This window comes from Myotis nattereri (assembly GCF_964212035.1).
Source record: "Myotis nattereri genome assembly, chromosome: 12".
Taxonomy (NCBI): Eukaryota; Metazoa; Chordata; class Mammalia; order Chiroptera; family Vespertilionidae; genus Myotis; species Myotis nattereri.
Window position 1 is genome coordinate 50,977,176 of NC_138087.1, and position 26,548 is coordinate 51,003,723.

Here is a 26,548-nt window from a genome sequence, read left to right on the forward strand (position 1 = left end):
ATATATGTATAGCAATGGCTGAATGGACAAAAAACAAAACAGATGCACAGAGCAGAAGCATGGCCTATTCAAGAAACCACCACACCCCCAATGTGGAGATTTTTACAGTGTTATACAGAGGAATCTCAGAATTATTGTGCACCAGTAACTGGCATGGGACTCTTATTCTTCCTCTTTCCAAAAGGAAATGAGTGTTTCCACTTCATATTTTAGCTCACAGACTGATAGAACCAAAAGCTCCATCCAGACCAGATGGAGAACTGTACATAACCAGAGACCCTTGTTTTAGCATTGGAGATATTAACTGGACCACTGTCTCATTAGGGGGGGATCTGGAATGAGAAGGACAGATGTTTGTTAAAGAGAAGAATGGATTGTGTTCAGCGAACTGATTTCATCGTCTTCCTAGGTACAGAGCTACACCATATTTCTCAGCGCTTTTGTAATAGAGTTTGAGCCATGTGACTGAGCTCAGGCTATTGGAAACTGAATGGAAGTTGCACTGCTATCTTTAAGCCTTATCTAGACAAGCTCCCAAAAGTAATTCATCACCTCCCACCTCTGCTGACCTCAATAATTTGTGACATGAGCAAATTAGGAGAAAAAACCATGATGCTCTATCTCAAGTGCAATTTGTGTTTCTTTTTCTGGGAACGAACGGTCTGTTCATAACCTTCACACATTTTTCTATTGGGTAGACTTCTTCCCTTATGAATCTGTGGAAGTTCTTTATATGTTAAAGAAATTATATGAGTTGAAATCTTTTTTCTTCAGTTTGCCAAGTGTCTATAATGTTTTTTTCCCAATGCATTTTTGTTAATATAGTTGAATTTATCAATCTTTTCTTTTATGGCTCCTGTTTTTGTTTTTTTTCCATACTTAGAAAAGCCTTCCCTGCGCTAAGATTATTAAAAATTCTTCTCATTACTTCCTCGAGTATTCTGGTTTTCTTTTCCATGCTTAAATATTTGCTTGCTATGGAATTTATTTTGGTGTAGGAAGTAAGGATCTAACATTATACACTTCTGCATGGCTACCAATTTGTCCCAGTTCCACTTATTAAGCAATCCCCCAACCCCTCACTGATCTGAAATGCTACCATTGATTAAGTAGTATTAAATTCCCATAAGCATTTTTAACTTAGTGTGGATTTTTCTATTCTATTCCATTGATGTCTATCTAGTTCCCACCCACACTTTCTAAACTACCTGAATTACTGAAGTTTCTAATGTTCTCTGATATTTGGTGGGGCTAGTCCTTTCTCTTTTATTTTTCAGAAATATCCTTTCTATTCTTGCTTATTTTCCCACTGAACTATAGAAAAAAAAGTTAATATTTTTATCAAGATTGCTTTAAACTGACAGATCAATTTAGAATAAAACAAAAACTTTATGTCACTTTTGACAGGAAGTAATTCCTATCAAAAAACATAAAATCACACCCTGTTCTTTTTTTCCCAGCTATTTTGAAATATAATTTGATATATAACATTATGTAAGTTCAAGGTATACAATGGTACTTACCCTTTGTTCTTAATAAAATATAAAATAATGATTCTGAATATATCCAGATAATCCACCCAAAACTTTCACACTGGCATAGAAATTTAATTATTATCAAGATAATATAGTTGCCGAAACCGGTTTGGCTCAGCGGATAGAGCGTCGGCCTGTGGACTGAAAGGTCCCAGGTTCAATTCCGGTCAAGGGCATGTACCTTGGTTGCAGGCATATCCCCAGTAGGAGATGTGCAGGAGGCGGCTGATCGATGTTTCTCTCTCATCGATGTTTCTAACTCTCTATCTCTCTCCCTTCCTCTCTGTAAAAAATCAATAAAAGATAATATAGTTATCCAACCAATATATGTAGTAAACTAAATCACAAATATACATCAGCTGACATAACACAATAAATTAGGATTTCCAATGCCAATCATTGGTATTAAGCTAGACTTATTTCCAGCTAATGCTTTAATTTCCATTACCAATTAGAACAGCATGTAAAGATTTAAAATGTGGTTATCATTATTATCATAGGGTAATATACTTAGAGGTTTACCTAATATATATTAGAATGTTTATATCACCATCCCAAATGTTAATCTAAAACATAAAACAAACTTCTATTCACTGGCTTTACCTCTAGGATAAAAATTTTATACTTCATATACTATTTTTCTTCAGTACTGATTGATACTAATAGTTACATAATTAAAGCCTGCAAATACTTTACCTCTAACGTTGAGAGAAGAACTTCCATTCCTGTAGAACCTTTGGCTGTCATTTCTCTCCTTATTTTTTCTGAAAAGTGAAAATATATATATCTTCTAAAACATTTTAAAAAGTATATATCGTTTTATTATACAGCTAACATAAAATAAACAAGTACCCATTGGTTCGGTAAACATTCTAAATTGGTTTTACATGATCTTCCCTCTGATGCTGCTAATTCTACTCTCTGTAGACTTTCCTTGCCCTTCAGCACAGCTCCTAGTAGGGACTAGGTGAATCCCTGTCTGTCCATCTGTAATCTTAAAATCATTATCATAGTACAGGCACCAGAACTGGAGGTGAGGAGGGAGTGGCAATGGAAGGCCTCTTTATCATCTTTATGACCAGAACTAGAAAACATTTAATCAAATTTGTGAAAACATAAACCTAGTACCATTTTAAAAATGGGGTTTTTTTAAATATATTTTTATTGATTTCAGAGAGAAAGGGAGAGGGAGAGGGAGATAGAAACATCAATGAGAGAGAATCATAGATCAGCTGCCTGCCACAAGCCTCCGACTGGGGATCGAGCCCACAACCCAGGCATATGCCCTTGACTGGAATCGAACCTGGGACCCTTCAGTCTGCAGGCCAACACTCTATCCATTGAGCCAAACAGCTAGGGCCATTTTAAATGTTAAATACTAAGGTGGCTGCAGGTTCAACTTTATTTGAAAAAAGAAAAATCAGGTTTTCTGTGTGTGTATATGTTTTAAATCAAGTATAGGTTTTAGAATCTTTTTTTAGCATCTATTGAGATAATCACATGGGTTTTATTTGACCTGTTCAAATAATGTTATAGGATATATTTCCTAATATTAAAATATTTTACATTCCTGAAATAAGTGCACTTTAGCAATGATATTCATCTTTCAATGTATAATTAGACTTATTTCACTAATATTTTATTTGGGACCATGCTAATAACCAATGTTCTCTACTACCTGACATCTTTTGTCAATATTCTAGTACAAGTAGCACTGGAATTAGGTATTACTTGAAAATTGATGGGGGGGGAGGGGAGGGCGGGATTCATCCGTACGGAAAATCATAATCATTTCTTAGAAACTATGCTTTGAAAATTAATTTCTTTCACAGCTATTCCATTTTCTACTTCTTGAGTCTATCTGAGAAAGTTCAATTTTTAAGGAAAATCATTTATCAAAATTTTAAACATTCTTAGCCTCCACTTGTTAAAGAATTTAAAAAGCATTCCCAAAACAAGAGGTTAAAGCTCACCTTGACTTTGAGCCAGATGAAGAATTTTTGATGTAACATATCTGGCAGTATCTGATTCTGTAGGTTCAGTACTGATCTTTTCCAGCTGAGCGAGGAGTCCGACAACCCGAGAGTTATTGGTAAGGCTAAAAAGAATGTTACTTTATATTAGGGCACAGCAAGATCACTGTTTTTACACTGAGTGAAATGGGAGGTTTCGAGCAGAAGAGTAATGCCCTCTGACATGCCTTTATTAAACAATTGCACACAACACATCTGTAAGTTTTATCTCTTGGGTCATTGGTACAAGGTGTTCATTATATATGCTCTATACTTTCTGGTTTTCAGAAATATTTCATTTTTTAAATAAAATTCTGTAGTGAGAAAAATAAGTTACATGTTTAAGTTTTTATATATTTTCTTTTTCCTTCCAATATTGCAGAAGAGATAAGTAATTCCTTAAAACTTACCATAAATCTGAATGAGCAAAAACATTAACATCATGAAAAATTCCTAACATGAGCAAAAGAAGACAAAATAGGACAATGAACCATCATATACCTATCACCCAGCTTCAACAATTATCAATTCATGGACCATCTTATTTCACACATGCTTACTTGCAGGCACACACATCCACTGGCTAATTTTGAAGCAAATCTCAGATCATTTCCTATGGCATTAGTTATGTTTTCTAAAATAAGAACTCTTTAGAATATATATAACTATAATAGCACTACTATACCAAAAACAAAAACAATAATCCTTTAACATCAACATCTAATTTCCAAGTTCAAATTTCCCAAATTCATATTCTCTCTCATTGTCTTTAACAGTAAGTAAATTTGTACAAACCACCAGAGACGGAACTCAGAAGAAGAAAAGAAAATCCACCTGTCTTCCATTAAGTCAAACATTAAGTTTTCAAAAATGTAATAAATCGCCCTGACTGGTTTGACTCAGTGGATAGAGCATTGGCCTGTGGACTCAAGGGTCCTGGGTTTGATTCCGGTCAAGGGCATGTACCTTGGTTTCGGGCACATCCCCAGTAGGGGGTGTAAGCAGCTGATTGACGCTTCTTTCTCATCGATGTTTCTAACTCTATATCCCTCTCCCTTCCTCTCTACAAAAAATCAATAAAATATATATTTTTAAATGTAATAAATCAATAGCACTCTTCTTACTACATTTTCTTTTTTTTTTTTTTTTTTTTTTTTTTTTTTTTTTAATTAAATCTTTATTGTTCAGATTATTACATTTGTTCCTCTTTTTTCCCCCCATAACTCCCCTCCTCCCAGTTCCCGCCCCACCCTCCGCCCTCGCTCCCCACCCACTGTCCTCATCCATAGGTGCACGATTTTTGTCCAGTCTCTTCCCGCATCTCCGACACCCCTTTCCCCCCCAAGAATAGTCAGTCCATTCCCTTTCTATGTCCCTCATTCTATTATAATCACCAGTTCATTCTGTTCATCGGATTATTTATTCACTTGATTCTTAGATTCACTTGTTGATAGATGCATATTTGTTGTTCATAATTTGTATCTTTACCTTTTTCTTCCTCTTCCTCTTCTTAAAAGATACCTTTCAGCATTTCATATAATCCTGATTTGGTGGTGATGAACTCCTTTAGCTTTTCCTTATCTGTGAAGCTCTTTATCTGACCTTCAATTCTGAATGATAGCTTTGCTGGATAAAGTAATCTTGGTTGTAGGTTCTTGGTATTCATCACTTTGAATATTTCTTGCCACTCCCTTCTGGCCTGCAAAGTTTCTGTTGAGAAATCAGCTGACAGTCGTATGGGTATTCCCTTGTAGGTAACTGAGTTTCTTTCTCTTGCTGTTTTTAAGATTCTCTCTTTATCTTTTGCTCTTGGCATTTTAATTATGATGTGTCTTGGTGTGGTCCTCTTTGGATTCCTTTTGTTTGGGGTTCTCCGCGCTTCTTGGACCTGTAAGTCCATTTCTTTCACCAGGTGAGGGAAGTTTTCTGTCATTATTTCTTCAAATAGGTTTTTAATATCTTGCTCTCTCTCATCTTCTGGCACCCCTATAATTCTGATGTTGGTACGCCTGAAGCTGTCCCAGAGGCTCCTTACACTATCCTCGCATTTTTGGATTCTTTTTTCATTTTGCTTTTCCGGTTGGGTGTTTTTTGCTTCCTCGCATTTCAAATCATTGACTTGATTCTTGCGCTCCTCTGTTCTGCTGTCGGGAGTCTGTATAATATTCTTTATTTCAGTCAGTGTATGCTTAATTTCTAGTTGATTCCCCAATATAACATCGAGGGTCTCATTAGTTTTCTTGTAGATCTCATTAAGTTTATCGGCGGCTTCTAAACAGTTCTTGAGAGACCTTAAAAGTGTGGTTCTGAACTCTAGATCTTCCATTGACAATTTTGTCCTGTTTCTTTGTCTCCGCATTTTGTTATGCTTTCTTGGTGCACCCCCTAGTGGTCTTTGTGTGCAGTCTTATAGTTAAATCTTGTAGCTAATTCCAGGGAGGGTTTGACCTCCAGGCCAAGTGGCTATGAGAATCAGCTGTGTCAGCAGTGAGAGAACTTCTGTCCTCTAGGGAGGTGCTAATCTAGCCTTTGCCTGAGGCTATCCGGCAAATGCCTTTGTGCAGGGCTTGGGCGGGGCGGGTCGCACAGGATCAACAGGGTGGGCCGGAGAGAGCAGTAATGGCGGCTCTCCGTCCTGTCCCCAGGGGCTCTGCCTCTCTGAGTCCCAGCACCCGCTGCAAAGCTCGGAGAGAAAGCTGCACTCGCTCTGACCGAAGCCAGGCAGTCCCTCTTCTCCCGTTTGAGTCTGGGTCCCTAAAGACTCGCCCGGATCTGGAGCTCAGAGTCTGCGACTCCCTCCCGATTGAAAACGCCAACCGCGCCCTCTGCCGCCAGCCCACTCCGCGCACTCCGCACCTCAGAATTTGACTTCAGCACTGTGCCTCCTCTGAGTGTCCGTATGCGTTTCTCTTTCCTCCTAGTTGTAGGACTTCCATTCAGCCAGCGTTCCAGTGGTTTTGGGTGATGTCCGTTCTGTCTTTTAGTTTCACTTTTGAAGTAGTTGTTCAAAGCAGCAAACTCCGGCGTTAACCTATGCCGCCATCTTGGTTCTCCCTTCTTACTACATTTTCAAAACACAGTTATTTTAACATAAAATGTTATTGTGTCATTATGCATTGAGTTTATTATTTTTAAATGGATAATTTTTAATTCCTCAGTTTTAATTTATAATATGGTAATATCAATAGATTAAAAAATCCACCTCAACAAAAACTTTTTGGAGTCTTCATTCATTTAAGAGTACAAAGAGATTCATTGAGCCAAACCTGTTCTTTTTGAGAGCTCTAGTTCTTTGTGGTGAGAAATTACACTAAGATACCACAGTTTTGCATACTAGGGAAAATACATCTTTAAGAGAAATTTGCATTATGGAGACCAAAATTAGAAACTTACTGATTGAGTGTGTTTTCCTAATTTTATTCAATTATTTTCATGTGTTAATATTTTTAGTAGCTAATAAGACATCTATTTAAAAAATTCAAAAACATACAAAAACACACTAAGCATAACACACAGTCTACTCCATTCCAAATTAAGAGTTTGTTTTGTCAGTAACTCTTAAAATTTTAAATTAAATTGTACCACTATAAAAAATAAAACTTTTGCCCTAGCCAGTTTGGCTCAGTGAATAAAGCGTCGGCCTGCAGACTGAAAGGTCCCAAGTTCAATTTCAGTCGAGGGCACGTACCTCGGTTGCAGGTTCCTCCCCAGTCCAGGACCTGGTCTGGGCTTGTGCAGGAGGCAACCAATCTATGTGTTTCTCTCACATCAATGTTTCTCTCTGTCTTTCCCTCTCTCTAAAAATCAATGGAAAAATATCCTAGAGTGAGGATTTTTAAAAACTCATAATAATAAAATAAAACTTTCATCTAAGTGATTCTTTTCTGAGAATCGTGCTATTTCAAATGATGGATGGTAGATGAATTTATTTTTTGAAGGAAGGAAAGAAAAAAAAAGAAAAATTCAGAGCATGGGCATCCCCCTCTCTGTGCTTTTTTCATCTACAGAATGAAAACTGAACAAAATATTCTAAGCCACTACTGACTCAGCTCCAAAATTTAAGGCTGTTGACACTAATGTTGGGAGAATCACAGGGTGAACACCAGAGGGCAGCTATACCATGTGAATAATTTTTAGACTTTACTAAAACACACACACACACACACACACACACACAATTATACAGCTTTTCAATGAACAAAGCAGAGAATTTTTAAATAAAGAGATGTATCTTCACTGTCTTCCTCTACTTTTTTAGATAAATCAAAATGAGGCTAAGACCAACCTTCAGAGTTACCATTTATAATTCTAACTAGAGGTCCCTCAGCCTGGCCTGCGGGGATCAGCCGAAACTGGCTCTCTGACATCCCCAAAGGGTACTGGATTGCAAAAGGGCAGTTCTCAAGTGACACACCCTGGAATCAGGCTTCCTCCTCTCTGGTTTCAAGTGCGTCACCCAAGAACCATAGCTGCCAAATCATCGCAGTTTGGCAGCTCCTGTGTTGAGCATCTGTCCCCTGGTGGTCATTGTGCATCACAGCTACCAGCCAGACGGTCGCTTAGGCTTTTATATATAGAGAATAGATTTTCTAGTGAGAAAAATCAAAATCCCAGCAAGCTACTGTATAGAAATGTCAAACTGATGCAAAATTCCTATGGAAATGCAAAGGAACCTAAAATAGGACAAACTTTGGGGGGAAAAAGAACTAAGTTGGCGGACCAACACTAATTTCGAGATTCATCATAAAGTTATAGTTACCAAGGCAATGAGGTATCCTCACTATGATAAACATCTAGATCAAGGGGAAAAAACAGAGTCCAAACCAGACCCACACATAAATGGACAACTAATTTTTGACAAAGGTACCAAGACAATTCAATGGAGAAAGCAAAGTGATTCTAAAAACGGTGCTGGTCCATATGCCAAAAAGAACTTCTACCCATACCTCACAACATAAATAAAGTTTAACTCAGAATGGAGCACGGGCTTAAATGTTAAAATTATAAAACTTCTATAAGAAAACATAGATAATCTAACATGGGTTATGCATATATTTCTTATCTACAGCTCTAAAAGCATCCTATATAATAAAAGCATAGTATGCAAATTGTTCCCTCAATCGAGAGTTATCCAGGAGTTTGACCAGGGGGCAGGGCCAGCCGGGGGGGAGGGAGGGAGGCCCCGGCCGGCAGCTGGCAGCCACTAGGGACCCTACCAGTGCACGAATTTGGTGCACTGGGCCTCTAGTTATCTATAAAAGAACAAATAAACAAAATGGACATCACCTAAATTTAAAAACTTCTGATCTTTTAAGACACTCTTTACAATATGAAAAGACTGGAAGAAAATGTCTGCAAATCTATTAAAGGAATTGTATGTATAATAAATAGAAAATTTCACCCAGCTGGTGTGGCTCAGTGGTTGAGCATTGACCAGGGAACCAAGAGATCAAGGTTCAATTCTAGTCAGGTCTTGTGTCTGGGTTGCAGGCTCCAGAAGGGGGAGTGCAGGAAATAGCCGATCGATATTTCTCTCTCATCGATGTTTCTATCTCTCTATCCCTCTCTCTCTTCCTCTCTCTCTAAAAATCAATAAAAACATATTTTAATTAAAAAATAAATTCTAAAACTCAGTAATAAAAACAATAAACATTCCAATTTTTAAAATGGGAGGAAAATTTGGAAAAATACTTCACCAAGTAAGATATGCTGAAAGCATGTAAGTGCATGAAAAGATACTCAACATCATTAGTAATTAGAGAAAAGCAAATTAAAATCAGAATGAGATACCAACACACCCTCTATTGGGATGACTACAATTTTAAAAGAATGACCATAAGAATTTAAATATTTTAAATGAATGACCATACCAAGTATTGATGAGAATGTAGAAAACTAGAATTTTCATATACTGCTGGAAGAAGAATAAAATATAATGTCTTTGGAAAACAGGTTGTTGGCAGTTTCCTAAAAAGAAACATAAGCCTACTATATTATTGATTCCAATCCTAAGTATTTGGCCAAAGGAAAGGAAAAAAAGCTAAGGCCATACAAATACTAGTACACAAATGTTTCTAACAGCCTTATTTGTAACTAGAGGCCCGATGCACAAAATTTGTGCAAGAGTAGGCCTTCCTTCTCTCTGGCACCTGGGACCCTGGCTTCCCTCCAGCCACCGGCAGGCACCTGGGACCCACGTCTCCCTCGCAGCTCTGGCTTCGTCTGGAAGGTCGTCCAGAAGGACGTCTGGCCTAATTAGCATATTACTCTTTTATTATTATAGATAGCCAAAAACTGGAAACAACCCAAATGTCCAATATATGAGTAAACAAATTGCAGCATATCTATCCAACAGAATACTTGTTAGTAATAAAAGAAGGTATGGTTGATACACACTCCAAGAGATGAATATCAAAATAACTATGCTGAGTAAAAGAAGCCAGTCACACACCCCCACCTCTCACCTCAACCTCCAAAAAAGACACACTGTATAATTCCTTTTATATAAAGTTCTAGAAACACAAATAAATCTGTAGTGATCAAAAGTAGATGAGTGATCGCCTGAAGCAGCAGTCACCAACCGGTGGTCTGCAGACCACTGGTGGTCTGTGAGGTCCGAAAGGTTGGCAACCCCTGGCCTGGAGTGAGGGATGGGGCAGGAAGAAAGGATTACAAAAGGGCTCCAGGAAACAAATGATAAATATGTTCAGTATTTTGATTGAGAGAATGGTTTCACAGGTATACATAGGCCAAACTTACCAAACTGTACTCTCTATGTATTATTGGTGTATGATCATTATGCCTCAATAAAGTTGTTTAGAAAAATTATAGGTGGTTTTAATAAGTACTCTTGGTATAGTGGATAAGACAGAAACTAAACAAGAGTGGTTGGAGAGTATGAAATGAAATGCAGATTGCATTTATAGACTATTTCAAAATTTGGGCTTTTAAAAGAATCATATAAATTGGACAGTAACAGAAGAACAGAGTCTATAAATATAGGAAAGCTCAGATCATTTTTAAATGGTAAGAAATGGAGGAGTTAAAGATTCAAGACAGAAGAATAAATAATAATTAAAAGACCCTGAGAAGGAAGGAGGTATAAAATTTAGAACAGAGGTGATAGTATTAGTCTTCGACAAGAAAAGAGAAAAGCTCTGTTGGAGTAAATAATAAGATGATAAGAAGAGGGTGGAATTAAAAAAAGGGGAGCATGTAAATCTGGTGTAAGAAATGTGAGGATATGGTGAACACACAATACAATATACAGATGACATATTATAGAATTGTACACCTGAAACCTACAGAATTGTATTAACCAAGGCCATCCCAATAAATTCAATAAAATTTTTTTAAAAAGTAATGAGGCCCTAACCGGTTTGGCTCAGTGGAGAGAGCATCGGCCTGCGGACTGAAGGGTCCCAGGTTCGATTCTGGTCAAGGGCATGTACCTTAGTTGCAGGCACATCCCCAGTAGAGGGCGTGCAGGAGGCAGCTGATCAATGTTTCTCTCTCATTGATGTTTCTATCTCTCTATCCCTCTCCCTTCCTCTCTGTAAAAAATCAATAAAATATATTTTTAAAAAAATAAAATAAAATAAATAAAAAGTAATGATAATAGATTTATTTTCTCTGTGATATGATAAGAAATGATAATCTGCTGAGGTTATGTATTGATATATCTGAGGATTCCAAAGATTTGAGGAATATAAAAGAAAGTATAAAACAGTCATTATAAAATTTGGGAAAATGAACTTTCCAGATAACCACAATAAGATTGCTGGGCTCTGTTCAGGTTGCTAATCAATAATTTTTAATGATCTCTGCCAAGTTAGTTCATCTTCCAACATCATTCAGCTGCTCAATAAAGATTTACAGGGAAAGGACTTTGTCTAGTGGGTGTGATTAAAAACACACACACACAAAGTGCCCTGGCCAGTGTGGCTCAGTTGGTTGGAATGTCATCCTCTGTGCATTGAAAGGTCATGGGTTCGATTCCTGGTCAAGGGCACATACCTGAGTTGCAGGTTCCATCCCTGGCCCCCGTCAGGCTGCATGCAGGAGGCAACCAATATGTGTCTCTCTCACATAGATTCCCCTCTCTCTCTCTCTCTCACTCTCTCTCTCTCTTTCTTCTTTCCTCCTTCCCTCCCTCCCTCCTTCCCTCTCTTCTTTCCACTCTCTAAAATCAATGGAAAAATATCCTTGGGTGAGGATTAACCAAACACACACACACACACACACACACACAAAGTGAGATAAAGACATTCCAGTTATTTGCAAGAGTATAATAATAGACAATCGATTCTACACTGGGTAAAAAAGAAGGGGATTAGCCCTGACTGGTTTGGCTCAGTGGATAGAGCGTTGGCCTGTGGACTGAATGGTCCCAGGTTCGATTCTGGTCAAGGGCATGTGCCTTGGCTGCGGGCACAACCCCAGTAGGGGGTGTTCAGGAGGCAGCTGATCGATGTTTCTCTCTCATCAATGTTTCTAACTCTCTATCCCTCTCCTTCCTCTCTGTAAAAAAATAAATAAAATATTATTTTTAAAAAAAGAGATTAAATGAGAAAACAATAAAAGTCAATAAATTAGAGTTCTGAGTAAGGCAGAATCTTACAATACAGATATTTGCAGAAGTGAGATAGACAGATGAAAGACTGTTGTTGGAGAATAAAAAGTCTGAATTAGTACTTAGAAATGAGAATTCTGCTGATGGTAACATTTAGGGCATGATCATGATGACGGTGAATGGGATGTAGAGAAAATATCTGCCTGCTGTAGCCTTTTTTTTTTCTTAGTCCCCACCTAAGGATATGTTTTTATTGATTTGAAAGAGAGAGAAAGAGAAAGAGAGAGAAGAAAACATTGATGGGAGAGAAAAACATCAATGGGTTGTCTATGTGCCCTGACCATGGATTGAACCTGCAAACTTTTGGCATATGGGACGACACTTCCAACAAACTGAGCCACCCAGCCAGGGCTCTGCTTGCTGTATCTTACAAAACATGTTAATTTGATGTAGATCACCACTCGTGGTCTTTAAATCTGCCAATCTTATCCATTCAATTACAACCCTGTCTAAACTCAGCAAGTATCGATATCCAACCACCCCTCCAGATTTGCTAAAAAGTAAGAAAGTCCACAGGAGAGATGATGCTTTATCTCAGGAGTCAATGAAAATTTCTCTTTAAAGGGCCAGATAGTATATATATTTTAGACACTGCAGGCCATGTAGTCTCTGTCACAACTACTCTAACTTTGCCATAGTAGTAAAGAAGTGACCAGACAATCTATAAGTGAAAGAACATGCTCAATAAAAGCTTATTTACATACATTGATATCTGAATTTCATGTAATATTTATGTCATAAAATATTATTCTTTTTACTCTTTTTTCCAACAATTTAGAATGCAGAAACCATTCTTAGCTCACAGACCATACAAAAACGAGAGGTGGGCCAGATTTGGCCTCCCAATTATAGTTTGCTGACTCCAGCTTTAACTGAAAAGGTAAATCTTAATAAAACAATATAAATACAGTTGATCCATGAACAATGCAGGAGTGGGGGTAGGTAATCCCACCCTTGTGCAGTTGAAAATTTGTAAATTTTGACTCCCCAAAAACTAACTTGTCCCTAGGTAAACATGGAAGGAACCCACGCAGATACCAGAATCTGCAGATGCTCAAATCCCCTATATAAAATGGCATAGATCAATGCATACATGAGAACCCAACTGTGGACTGAAAACATTACAGGTATTTATTGAAAAAAAATCTGTGGCTCAGATGGTTGAGCATTGACCTATGAACCAGGAGTTTACAGTTCAATTCCGGGTCAGGGCATATGCCCATGTTGCAGGAGGCAGCCAATCAATGATTCTCTCTCATCACTGATGTTTCTATCTCTCCCGCTCTCTTCTTCTCTGAAATCAGTAAAATAATATGTTTTTTAAAAATAGAAAAATCGGTATATAAGTGGACCTGTGCAGTCCAAACCCATGCTGTTCAAAGGTCAACTGTATAACATACTATTACTTAAACATAAATAATATTTTTACAGTAATAAGTGTGAAATAACTGCTTCCTCTTTATTTCTATAATCTACACTAATAAAAGAGAAAAATGGTAATTGGCATACGGCGCTACCCTTTTCATTGGCTAATCAGGGCTATATGCAAATTAACTGCCAACTAAGATTGGCAGTTAACTGCCAACAAGATGGCGGTTAATTTGCATATGTAGGCACAATGCAGGGAGGCGAAAGGGAAAGCAGGAAGAAGCCCCCTGCCACTGACAGTGATCTGAAACCCAGGGGGGAGCTAAGAGCTGGGGGGCAGGGCAAAGGCGGCCCTGATCGGAGAATCAGGCGCCTTTGCCGCCCTGGCCAGTGATAGCAGGAAGTAGGGGTGGAGCCAGCGATGGGAGCTGGGCACGGTCGAAGCTGGCAGTCCCAGGAGCTAGGGGTCCCTTGCCTGGGCCTAAAGCGAAGCCCACGATCGCGGCGCCCCCCGCTGCCACTGCAGGTCCCCGCTGCCCGGGCCGGACGCCTAGGCCAGAGGCGTTAGGCCTGGGCAGGGGCGGAGCCTGCAACCGCGGGGAGCTGGGGGTCCCCTGCCCAGGCCTGACACCTCTGCCGGAGGCCTCAGGCCTGGTCAAGGGGCCGATCCGGTGATTGGTGATCGGAGGGTGATGAGGGTCAACTCCTCTGGCTGAGGCATCAGGCCTGGGTGGGGGGCGGAGCCGGGGATTGGGGGGATATGATGGTCCCCTTGCCCAGGCCTGAAGCCTGGGTCAGAGGCGTCAGGCTTGGGCGGGGGGTGGAGCAAGCGATCAGAGGGAGATGGGGGTCCCCTGCTCAGGCATGATTCCTGGGCCAGAGGCCTCAGGCCTGGGCGGGGGCCAGAGCCAGCGATCGGGGGGAGATGGGGGTCCCCTGTCCAAGCCTGACACCTCTGGCGGAGGCGTCAGGCCTGGGCAAGGGGCCGATCAGGCGATCGGAGGGTGATGGGGGTCAACGCCTGAGGGCTCCCAGTATGTGAGAGGGGGCAGGCTGGGCTGAGGGACACTCCCCCACACACACACCCAGTGCACGAATTTCGTGCACCGGGCCCCTAGTTTATACATATTGGTATTTAGAATTACAGTACCTTTTCTCTGATACCACTTTTAACTTGCTCATCTTGAGTTACTTCATTTCACCATTGCAGATAATCTAAAATTTAAAAAAAAGTTAATTAAATATAATTCTGATTTCTATACATTATGAAGGTTTTTATTATGGAAAACACAAGATAACATTGGAAGTCAAAGGAGAATACTTGAGTTCTGTGTGCTTCTGGCAAGTCACTTCAATGCACAATATGTGACTATTACCCAAAATCAACCAGTAAAACAGTGCCAAAATCCTGGAGCTATAAGAATGCAAAGACCTAATCTAACACAATTTACAATCTAGTGTTCACTTTTGAGATAAAATTATCCTTCCTGCTCTAATACTCTTCCTTAAAATACTCAAACCAACAACAGCATCCTGAGATTAGTGTACTTGTTGTCCACCATTCACATAAGTACTCAAATACTGCAGATATGTATGATTAGTTCTACATGAGAATATTTTTACATTAAAAACAAATTTTCAGACTGAGTAAAAACCTGTAACATCTATTTAATGCATTTCATGCATATTTTCCTTCAAGCAGTACAGGTTTTATCTTTACAAAGTTCATACTATATATTTTAAAACATTAAATCTTGATTCACAAAATTTTGATAATTTTTGGATTATTATGAAAATCACATGGTCTGTTTTTAAGTTAGGAGAAATTTAAAAATTGCTGTTCTTTTTTTCAACTGACTTATGTTTTATTTATTTATTTATTTATTTATTTATTTATTTATTTATGTGTGTGTGTGTGTGTATGTATGTATGTATGTATATATGTTAATCCTCACTCGAGTACTATACTTTTTCATTGATTTTTAGGGAGGGTTGAAGAGAGAAGGAAAGACAGAGAGAGAAATGTCAATGTGAGAGAAACACATCGATTGATTGCCTCCTGCAGGAGCCCTGACCAGGGAGGGCCCTAGGCGGAGGAGGAGCTTGCAACCAAGGTACGTGCCCTTGACCAGAATCAAACCTGGGACCCTTTGATCTGCAGGCAAACACTCTAGCCCCTGAGTCAAACTGGCTAGGGCTCAACTGACTATTTTGTAATGACTACAAAATCAAAGTAACTTTCCCAATATCCAAGTTAATTAAGACTTAACTGTATATACAAGGGAGGAAGAATCCAATGTGTTGTTGCCATAAAAAGTTACTTCTTGCTGAGTGGTATGTTTCTCTCTAAAACTGCATTAGCAGCACACCTTATGGAGAGTTCACTGTAAATTCTGATTTGCAAAAATTAATGCTGGGCATTTACATCATTCCTATTTCAACAGTTAAGAAATGACTCAAACTTTCAATTCCCAGTAAGGTAGTACTTTAACCACAAGCATTTCTCTCCTCTCCCTCGCAGGACTGGAGTAGACAGTAAAGCCCACAGTGACAGAAAGGAAAACTATGAGGAAGGAGGGGACTTTGTCCAGAAGAACTCAGGAAACTCGTAACTAGGGAACTGGGAAATACCAAGAACAGCAGAGGAATATACTGCTAAACAGCTAACTAAAACTTTACAATCGCACGTAACTTCTTACCTCCTCAATACCCCCATGTTCAACATGTCTGGCAAATAATCTTCACCAAAGAAATTGACAACCTCAAAGAAATCTGCCTTCTGAGACTTTAGAGTTCCTCAGGAAAAAGGCCAATTCTCGTCCTCATTATCTCAGGGTTAGCCCAGTGTGTCCCTGAGGGCGCTTTCTATTTCTGAGGCCTGAGACCTGAGTGCCTCCGAGTAAACCAAGGCCCTTCTTGCTGCTGTGAAAGTGTGTGTTCATTGCAAGTTTGGGGTAATAGAAGGAGAGGCACCTTAGAAACAGAAGTGCTGCACTTCACCAAGCTTGTGGTTTTGCCAACCAAAGGTGACAAAGCAAGAAATAGGCAAAGAAGTTGAGAAGGTATGCGAGGGAGTATATAACTGACCGTGGAATTTAGGCACATTCTACTCATTCCTCTTCGTTGGATCATTTTCATCACCATAAAATCATGTTGTTGTTTTTTTATGCCTTTGGTGGGGTAGGGTGGAGGACTCTCTTGCTCTCAGTTCCCCAGTTCAGCTACTGTCCCATTTTTTCCCTTCTGAAAGCAGTTGTTTATATATATTGTCAGAAAGTCCTCTCTTCCCATTCCCTCTTAAACACATTCCAGTCCAGTTTTCCACACACCACCCCATCAACACTGCTCTTGTCAGCAACCAATGATCTCATTTACTGTTACCAAATCCAACTGTCAATTCTCAGGCTTCATCTTACTGGTTCTATCAGCAGCACTTGATATGGCTGATCACTCCCTCTTCTTGGAAATACTTTCTTCAATTGGACATACTCTGTTTTCTGTCTACCCACCTGCCACTCCTTCTAAGCCTCTTTTCCTGAAATGCCCCAAGGCTCAGTTCTCTCATGTCCTTTTCTACCTCAGGTCTCTTGGTGATCTCATTCAGTCTACTCAACCACTTCCACTTAGATCTCTCATATCACAAACTCCAGATATCCACAACTGATCTCCTGACCTTCCCTTCCCTTTCAAGGATGTTCTAACCTCAGCTTTTCCCAAGGTTAGTTAAAGACAATTCTCTCCCTCCAAGTATGTGACCCAAAACCTTAACTTCCTCCTTAGCTTCTGTCTTACACCCCACATCCAAAACACCAAGAAGCCCTGATAAGCCCTGGCCAGATAGCTCAGTTGGTTAGAGCATTGTCCTGTTATGCCAAGGTTGCAGGTTCTAGCCCCAGTCAGGGCACATACAAGAAACAATGAATGAATGCATAAATAAGTGGAACAACAAGTTTCTCTCTCTCCCCTGCCCCTCAAAAAAATATTCATTAAAAAACAAAAGTCCTGATAATTCTACTTTTAAAATATAGAATCTGATCACTTTTACCACATCTACTTCTATGATCAAGCCACCGTCCTAGGCTCCCTTCTACCTCTGGCCCCCTAGAGTCTGTTTATTCTCAACACAACATCCTGCCTGACCCTTTTAAAACCTTGGGGAAAAGAAAGAGAAGAAAACAAAAAATAAAACCAAGAAATATACCCAGTTGCCCCATTGTTAATGCTTTGCTATTGGTGCAAACTTTCTAAAATGTGGGCTGACTATATTACAAGGAAACTATACTGTGAAATTTTGTGATTGTCTCATTTGGTTATTTATTATGCCCTTACGTTTTACATTATAACATTGTATTTACAAATATGCTTGATAATCAAATGTGTCCATTTTTAAGGGTGAGGTACAAGAGAAGGGCCAGTGGACAATTTTGCGAGTCATTTCACTAAACTAGTGCAACAAAAGACACACACAAAACCCCAGCTTGAGAACGAAAACGACTTATCAATGGGTTTACACACAGGCTGGTATCTCAAGTTGGCCCATTCCATTCTGTGTTGTCTCTGAAAACAACTTTACAAGTATTGCAACAAAGGTTCCAGCAATATTCAAAGGACATTTAACTACAAATTATAGTCATTTCACAAGTTAAAGGTATTACTGGAATCTCAAACATAATAAAGCTTTTATTTTTAAAAAATTATATACAATGAAAAGGCTGATGTACCAATATGAATAGTAGCAGAACTTACTAGAAAAGGGAAAGCCATCCCATTGCTGAGAAACTAATGAGATCAGAATGTAAAATTATTTCAAGTAAAATGCTTATATGAGATGCAATAGGAGAAATGTTTAAAGTTCTACAGCATATTAACTGTAAGGTAAGTCAACATATTGGCATGTCACATGATGTAAAATACTTATGTAATAAACAGAAAAATATGGGGGGGGGGGGGGGTTCTATCCGGATTGATGAATCCAGAGTTTGTAAACTATAATATATATATATATATATATGATTATACTCTATATATATTATGCATTCATAATTATAAAATTTGAGAACAGTAAAATCAAGAAAAATATTTTGCTACAGAGTGCTTGCTGCCCAAAGTTAACAAAAAACAGGGTATTTAATGTTTTGATCTCCTATCTGCAAACTAAGGATGTGTTTTAGAAGCACTATGTTGGCATCTGAATTGATAATATCCCATCATAGCTGGCTCTATGTGAAGATTTGCTACTCTTATTAAGAAATTAAAATTAAAAATACCTGACTTCACAACACAGTATTTTCACAGAGAGCTAAGTGTCAAAAGCTCTGGGAGATGACATTTTTTTTAAAGTTCTACTTAAAGCTATAAAAATGATTAACTTTATTAAACAAAAACCTGTACACTCAATAATGTTTAAAGAACTACAAGGAAAACTGGAGAAAGAGCACATAAAACTCCTGCCACACGCAGAAATCCAGTGGCTTAGCAAATGAAGAGTTCCCAACAGGTGTCAGCTGAAAGGTGAATTGCGGGAGTACTTTCACAAGTAGGTCAGAGGATCAAGAGCGGCTACTGAAGCTAGTCAACTTAGCAAACACTTATCACGTGAAACAACTGGACAACTCTCTGCGAGACCTTAGAGAAAATATTTTTACTTCAAGTGACAAGATTCTTGGCAGGGGGAGATCATGTGACAAAAGGAAACCATAAAATGATTGCTACTTGGGCTTGAGAGTGGAAAAGGATCTCTGGACCTTGAGGAGGAAGAATCTTATGTGCCACTTTCTGACTAGACCAGCCGTGGGCAAACTACAGCCCACGGGCCGGATCCGGCCCATTTGAAATGAATAAAACTAAAAAAAAAAAAGACCGTACCCTTTTATGTAATGATGCTTACTTTGAATTTATATTAGTTCACACAAACACTCCATCCATGCTTTTGTTCCGGCCCTCCGGTCCAGTTTAAGAACCCATTGTGGCCCTCGAGTCAAAAAGTTTGCCCACCCCTGGACTAGACCCTCAAGATGAGATTTACTGATCTGCCCCTTAAAAAATTCTGGATTTCGCCTAAACCAGTTTGGCTCAGTGGATAGAGCTTCGGCCTGCGGACTGAAAGGTCCCAGGTTCGATTCCAGTCAAGGGCATATACCTGGGTTGCGGGCACATCCCCAGTGGGAGATGTGCAGGAGGCAGCTGATCGATGTTTCTCTCTCATCGATGTTTCTAGCTCTCTATCTCTCTCCCTTCCTCTCTGTGAAAAATCAATAAAATATATTAAAAAAAAAAAATTCTGGATTTCTATGTAAGAGTAGTGGCCTGCAAATCACAATAAAGAAATGAACATTTTGGCTACAAGTTTTCAACTTTTTATGTAAGAAATTTTTTAGTTGTTTATCGAGATCAAGGAGAAAATCACCTCATGACAGCTGACAATGAAATCTGTGAATGGTTATTTCAAGTTTAACAAAAGAAAGCAAACAATTTTCATATGAAAGACATAAACTTCATTATTTAGTTTTAGTTTTAAAAAATAATTGCCTTGTATAAAGTCTTTTCATAAAAGGTCAAGTAATCAACACACACACACATATATATATATATATAATAATTTGAAACTTCTGGAACTATATTTGAGCCTCATCATGTCAATCGGTTAAAAAAGTTTTTTTTTCAAATTCTTATATAAATTCTGTCTTAGGATATATTTTTATTAACATTATTTTTAGTAGCTTTGTTATTTAGCATTCTCAATAATTTCCATATTGTAAATACATTAATACAAATCAGCTTACAAGTGGTACTGGCCAATAGACAACAGATGAATGCAACAGAACTGAAAGTCTAGAAATAAACGCATATATCTATGGCAAGTGACTTTGGCAAGGGTGCCAAGTCCAATAACAAAAGAACAGACTTTTCTTTGCTGAGGTAAAGGGGAATAGGTACTCATTATTTAATGGAAATTATGGAGTGTCCGTCTGGGGTAATGAAAATTTTTGAAAATAGTGATTATGGTTGCACAACATTGTGAATATAATTAATGCCACTGAATTATAACGTTAAAATGGTTTAAATGGTTTTATTGTGGCCAAATATATTTTACCACAATAAAAAATTACCAAAAAAATTAACTTGAAATATTTATTTAAATTAAATCTATCAGGCCTATTTTTAAAAAAACTGAAGCCATTTATTTAACAGTAACTTAATACCTCTACCATATGAGTCTTTAAAACTCATGAAAATGTTCCAACTGGCGTGGCTCAGTGTGTTCCAACTGGCGTGGCTCAGTGGTTTAGCGTCAATCTATCAAACAGGAGGTCACAGTTCAATTCCAGGTCAGGACACATGCCCAGGTAGAGAGCTCTATCCCCAGTAGGGGGCATGCAGGAGGCAGCCAATCAATGATTCTCTCTCATCATTGATGTTTCTATCTCCCTCTCCTTTCCTTTCTGAAATGTGTGTGTGTGTGTGTGTGTGTGTGTGTATCTATATCTATCTATATCTATATCTATATCTATATATATATATATATATATATCTCCAATGCTTTAAAAAAAAATCATGAAAATTAGCTGTTTCCAGAATGGTAAACTAAATTAATTACTTGTTTTTCAAATAAGGTTAAAGTCTTTTTTGTTTGCTTTAAATAAATATAAATAAAACTACTCTTGCACATACCATATACATAGGCCATATTTTATTAGTACCTTGTATAGTAAAAATTTATGGTAAGACTCCTAGGCCTACTTGAATAAAATAAAAAATAAAGTGGGAAATTTAAGAAAAGGAAAATCTATTTTTTCTATCTACATTACTAATTCACATCAGAGTTTACATTCTTTGTGGGCTGGATATCCACACAAAAGAAGAGACTAATAAGATGGCCAAAATAATTAGATGCACAGAAAATATATCATCCTCTGTCAATAAAGCATTAGCAGTCATTACTGAAGCACTGTATTATAAGACCTAATTATTTTCAAGTGCTGCCCTGAGAATCCTGAGCTTCACAGGGCCCCCAAAGCCTAATGAGAGTTCTCCCACTCTTTCCACATGTGCCCCTTCCAGTGGGAATGGCTCCTCGCCCAGCCCGTTCCACCATCAGCCAAACCAGTTGTACTCGATTCAATCCAAAACCTAACTAGTCTCAGTCCCCTGCCAGCTCTCAGAATTATTCAAACAAACTAATCACAAACTCCCACAGTGAAGGGATGGGAAGGTTACTTCGTCCTTTTGTTACTACAAAGCCTGTCTCCCACAGACCCTGTGGCTGGTTCACTCTATTCCCATGGGATGTGCAGCATCTTCCTCTCCCAGAAAATTGCCATCAATCTCATCTCACCAGTGTCAGGTAGTTCCGATTTCAAACTATTTAGGACAGAAGACCCATACTTCACCAATGGATTATAGGTGATAATAACAATTATTTTATCTAAACTTTCTGTTTAAACTAAATCACAAAGTTTATAGATGTTATAACTTTTATGGAGGAGCTCCCTGAGACCTAAGAATTATTTCATGGATCCTCCAGTGTAGAAAGATTGAGAAAGGCTAGTCTAGTCTCTTGTAGGCAGGGTTGGTGCAGACCAGATAGGCTGGTCCTGGTCCAGTATAGCTCTATAGCTGGTAAGCACAGCAAAAGAATCCTGATCACCACAGCCTCTGACCACAGCAGTTTCCTAATTTTAAAACAGGAGTGTGGTTCTCGCAATGAAGATCTAAGAGCAGTTTCACAATTACACAGAAAGCTTTTTAATCATAAAAGAAACAATTATACACACACCCCTTGGTTTCTCAGTTCTCTGCAAAGATTTTGGGAGTTGTTCCTTCAAGCTCAACCTACAGTCTCTTCCTTTAGATCTCCAAACAATTCTGTAAACCACGTGATACCTGTGCCAGACATTAATTTATTGCCCCTCATCTCCAAATTCACCGTGTGCCTGTTCTGTGAAAATGGATGTATGCCCTCAAACTATTCATTTCTCTGCCAGCTGGCACGATATTAAGCTTTGTCAAAAGAGGACACTGGAAAGACACTGCAGAGGAGAGAGTTTTGCTTCTGGTTCCAATTTGCTCACTAGGCTGCAGCAGACAGGCTTCTTCAGGACCCACTCCTGCAACAAGGATGGCTTTTCCAGCAGCAGGCTCCTGCAGCACACCCAGCGTCCCCAACAGGAGGTAGCACAGAGACCGGACAGACATCTCCCCATGAACAGCTTTCCCTGGCACCCTAGAGGGTTGATGGCCAGCAAATTCACCACCCACAGCTACTTGCCTTGACCTTGCCCTTTTCCAACAAGGGACCCTTGAGTCCGCAGGCCAACGCTCTATCCGCTGAGCCAAACCGGTTAGGGCTACAGTGTGGTTTCTATCTTCTGAAAGGACCAAACTGACACATCCCAACAATTCTCTAAGCTCTTTGGTATCCTCTGGTAAATAAGCCCTTTCTGCTTAAGGTATCTAGAGTAGATTCTGTTCTTTACAACTGAATCTTCACTATTTTCTTTTTCAATAAAGAAATGTTTGAGGGGTGAGGAATCATACAATAATATCCTCAGAGATTAGATAAATCTCTGACTCTTTTTTTTAAATTAGGAAATGAACCCTACCTGGGCTGGCTTGGTGGTTACAGCGGCAACCCGTGGACTGAAGGGTCACAAGTTCAATTCCAGTTGAGAGCACATAACTCAGTAGCAGGCTTGATCCTGGGTCCTGGTCAGGGAGCATGAGGGAGGCAACCAATTAATGTGTCTCTCTCACATCAATGTTTCTCTCTCCCTGTCTCTTCCCCTCCCTTCCACTCTCTCTAAAAATCAATGAAAAAAATATCCTCGGGTGAAAATTAACAAAAAATAAGTAAATAAAATAAAATAAAATTAGGAAGTGATACTAATCACGCATAGCTAGGATTAAGATGGCTACTGAGGATTATGGTCCTAGGTTAGTCTATTAAATACTTTAATTGTAATATGAATTCCATCTTAGACTATTATCATCCCTGCTATGCCTAGTTACTATTTAAAATTTAGTCTACAATAAGATAACACTTCACACCCACTACAGTGGCTATAATAAATAATAAACAATTAAGATAATAAATATTAGTAAGAATGTGAAGAAATGGGAAACCCCATACATTGCTGAAGGGGATGTAAATTGGCAGATAAAATGGAAGTAGTCTAGCAGTGCCTTAAAAGGCTAAACATAAAGTATCCAAATGACTCAGACAGTCCATTTCTAGGTACAACCCCAAAATATGAAAACCTATATCCACACAAAAACTTATACACAAATGTTCACAGCAGCATTATTCATAGTAACCAAAAAGTGGAAACCCAAATGCCCATCAATGGATAAATGAATAAGTAAAATGTGATATAGCCCCATAATGGAATATTATTCAGTAATCAAAAGAAACAAAGTACTAATATTTGCTACCTAGATTAAACTTGAAAATATTATGTTAAATGGGAAAAGTCAGCCACAAAAGACCACAACATTATATAATTCCATGTATTTAAAATACCCAGAATAAGTAAACCTATAGAGACAGATTACTGGTTACCTGGGACTAGGGGAGATAGGGATTAGGATGGGAGGAGAAGGTAAAGGGGTATAGAGTTTCTTTTTGAGGTAATAAAAATGTTATAAAACTGACTGTGATAATGTTGCACAACTCTGTAAATATACTAAAAGCCACGGAATTGCATACTATAAATGGGAAAATTGTATGGTGAGTTATATCTCAACAAAGCTCTTTAAAAAGGAAAACAAGCTTCGTCTCTGCAGGAACTTTCATAATTCAATCATTTCTAAATTAGAATTAGAGACTTATGTCCTCTGTACCTCAATGCCTACTTCCCATGACAAAATACTATGTACTTTTGCACAAAAGCAAACTACCGACCCACCTGGGTCTTTGGGAAATGTATTCTGAGTTAATTATCTGACAGAAGTTTTTTAAAAATAATAATAATAATAAGCTGTCTTTCCCTGCTGATAGCGCTCTTGAAAACATGATGAATGTTCCTAAAATCGGCTGAACTTTCTGTAAGAAGTGTGGCAAGCGTCAACCCCACAAAGTAACACCGTAGGAGAAGGGCAAGGATTCTCTGTATGCGCAGGGAAAGCGGCATTGTGACAGGAAGCAGAGTGGCTATCGTGGGCAGACTAAGCCGATTTTCTGAAAAAAGGCTAAAACTACAAAGAAGATTGTGCTGAGGCTTGAATGCATTGATCCCAACTGCAGATCTAAGAGAATGCTGTCTATTAAGAGCTGCAAGCATTTTTAACTGGGAGGAGATAAGAAGAGAAAGGGTCAAGTGATCCAGCTCTAAGCTTAATATTTTGTTTTATTATATGACAACAAAATCTTGATATGTTCACTTCCCAAAAAAAAGCTACATTAAAAATCTATGCTGTCACCTAAAAGTCCACAGCATACATTACCCTAAATTGGGGGAGGGGTCTGTATGAGTGCTTTTATATATTTAACGATGACCTATACTAAAATTATATGGTAATTTGACTTTAGCAGAAAATCATACAGCAAAATCAACTTCCTCAAGCTAGCCCATGCATAAGGAAAAGCAAGCAATTGTGTCTACTCTAGCTCAAGAAAAGCACAAAATTTTAGATCTGAATTTTTTATTTTCCTCAACTAGAATTAGTTCCAGAGCCCAGGGAATCTAAAAACTGAAAACTTCAATTCTCACTAGCTTAAGACTGAAATGAAGCCCATGAGCTAAGTCAATAAGCATGTACACACACCAGGCATCAGAATTTCATACACATAAACTGTCTTAATTTTCATTCCACAAATAATCCATAGAAAAAATTCTGACACACACCCCAAACTTAAAGTTGTATAGTCTGATATATAAATACTTCAAATATACATGGTTTTTAATTTATTTCAAGTTTAAACTGCTTTTTTAAAAAAAAAAAAAGTGCAAAGAAACATACACTGTTCACACTCCAAAGTCCCATCTAAATCTTGTAAATTCAATCTGAGGAAATATGATTCCCTTCTGACTTGCCCAGACTAAACAACTTGGTCCAGTTCCCATTCAACCAGAACAACATCACTATTTTACTCTCATCTATTTACAAATAGGTCTTCCTACAAGATACCGTTAGACAAAAAGCTTCCACTGTTTAAAAACATTTAAGAAACCTTTCTCTAATTAACCATGAGAACCTTTGCTATAAACACTATATTGTTCCTGCTGGAGTGGGAGCGGGCAACCAGGAAAAGACCACAGTTAAAGAATATCTGGGTAGCTGGTTCAGCCACAGGAAATGGGGAAATAGCTACAATGAATACAAATCATCTTTTGTTGACTTTCTCTAATTGTTTCACCACCTGAAATGAATAAATCACTCTTCAAGAACATAAGGGAGCTAACTATTATTCCCCCACACCAGCTATATCAATGTGAGAAAAACTGCAACCCTGAGTATTTAGTAAGAAACAACCCAAAGAATATGCCCATCATACCCTTGGCAGCATCATTAAAGAAAAAAGTGAGGAACTCTGAGGGAAGGAGGTCAAAATATCTGTTTTGTTATTAAAGAAAGGAAGAATAATCGTCCCAGCAATAGGCAGATAGATTATCACCATTTATATTAAGAGAAAAAAAACTTACCGTGAACATGGTCTGTGTATATTAACCTACTCTAAATTACTATGTTAAAGTAGACATTTTTTTTCATCTAGTTACCTGACTCATATAACATCCAATTATTAGTTTATGAATGTGTTAGCCCAACTAGAAACAGGCAAATTTATTTCACATATATTACTGTCATTAACTTGATCAAAAAATGTGGGTAAGAGTAAACCTGTAAAAAGATTATACTTTTTACCTTTTCTCATCATGCATCCTCATTAGGAGCACAAGTTTGAATGTTTCACACATTTCTCCACAAAAGACACTCTGGCACTTATAAAGGTCTCATTTGTTCTGCTATGTGATTCCTCAATTATACTAAAAGTTATAGGGTAT

The 26,548-nt window shown here is 38.3% G+C and overlaps 1 protein-coding gene across 1 annotated transcript in view; it reads right to left on the reverse strand.

Annotated features, from left to right (window-relative positions):
• The window catches only part of AGTPBP1 (ATP/GTP binding carboxypeptidase 1), a 111,610-nt gene that overhangs the window by 77,375 nt on the left and 7,687 nt on the right, over positions 1-26,548 (reverse strand). The window contains exons 2-4 of the mRNA XM_081103329.1: positions 14,698-14,762; positions 3,509-3,633; positions 2,232-2,299 (exon numbers count right to left, since the gene is read on the reverse strand). Coding sequence (XP_080959455.1) covers positions 2,232-2,299; positions 3,509-3,633; positions 14,698-14,729 — 225 coding nt within the window. The 5' untranslated portion in view covers positions 14,730-14,762. The remainder of the gene's footprint in view (positions 1-2,231; positions 2,300-3,508; positions 3,634-14,697; positions 14,763-26,548) is intronic.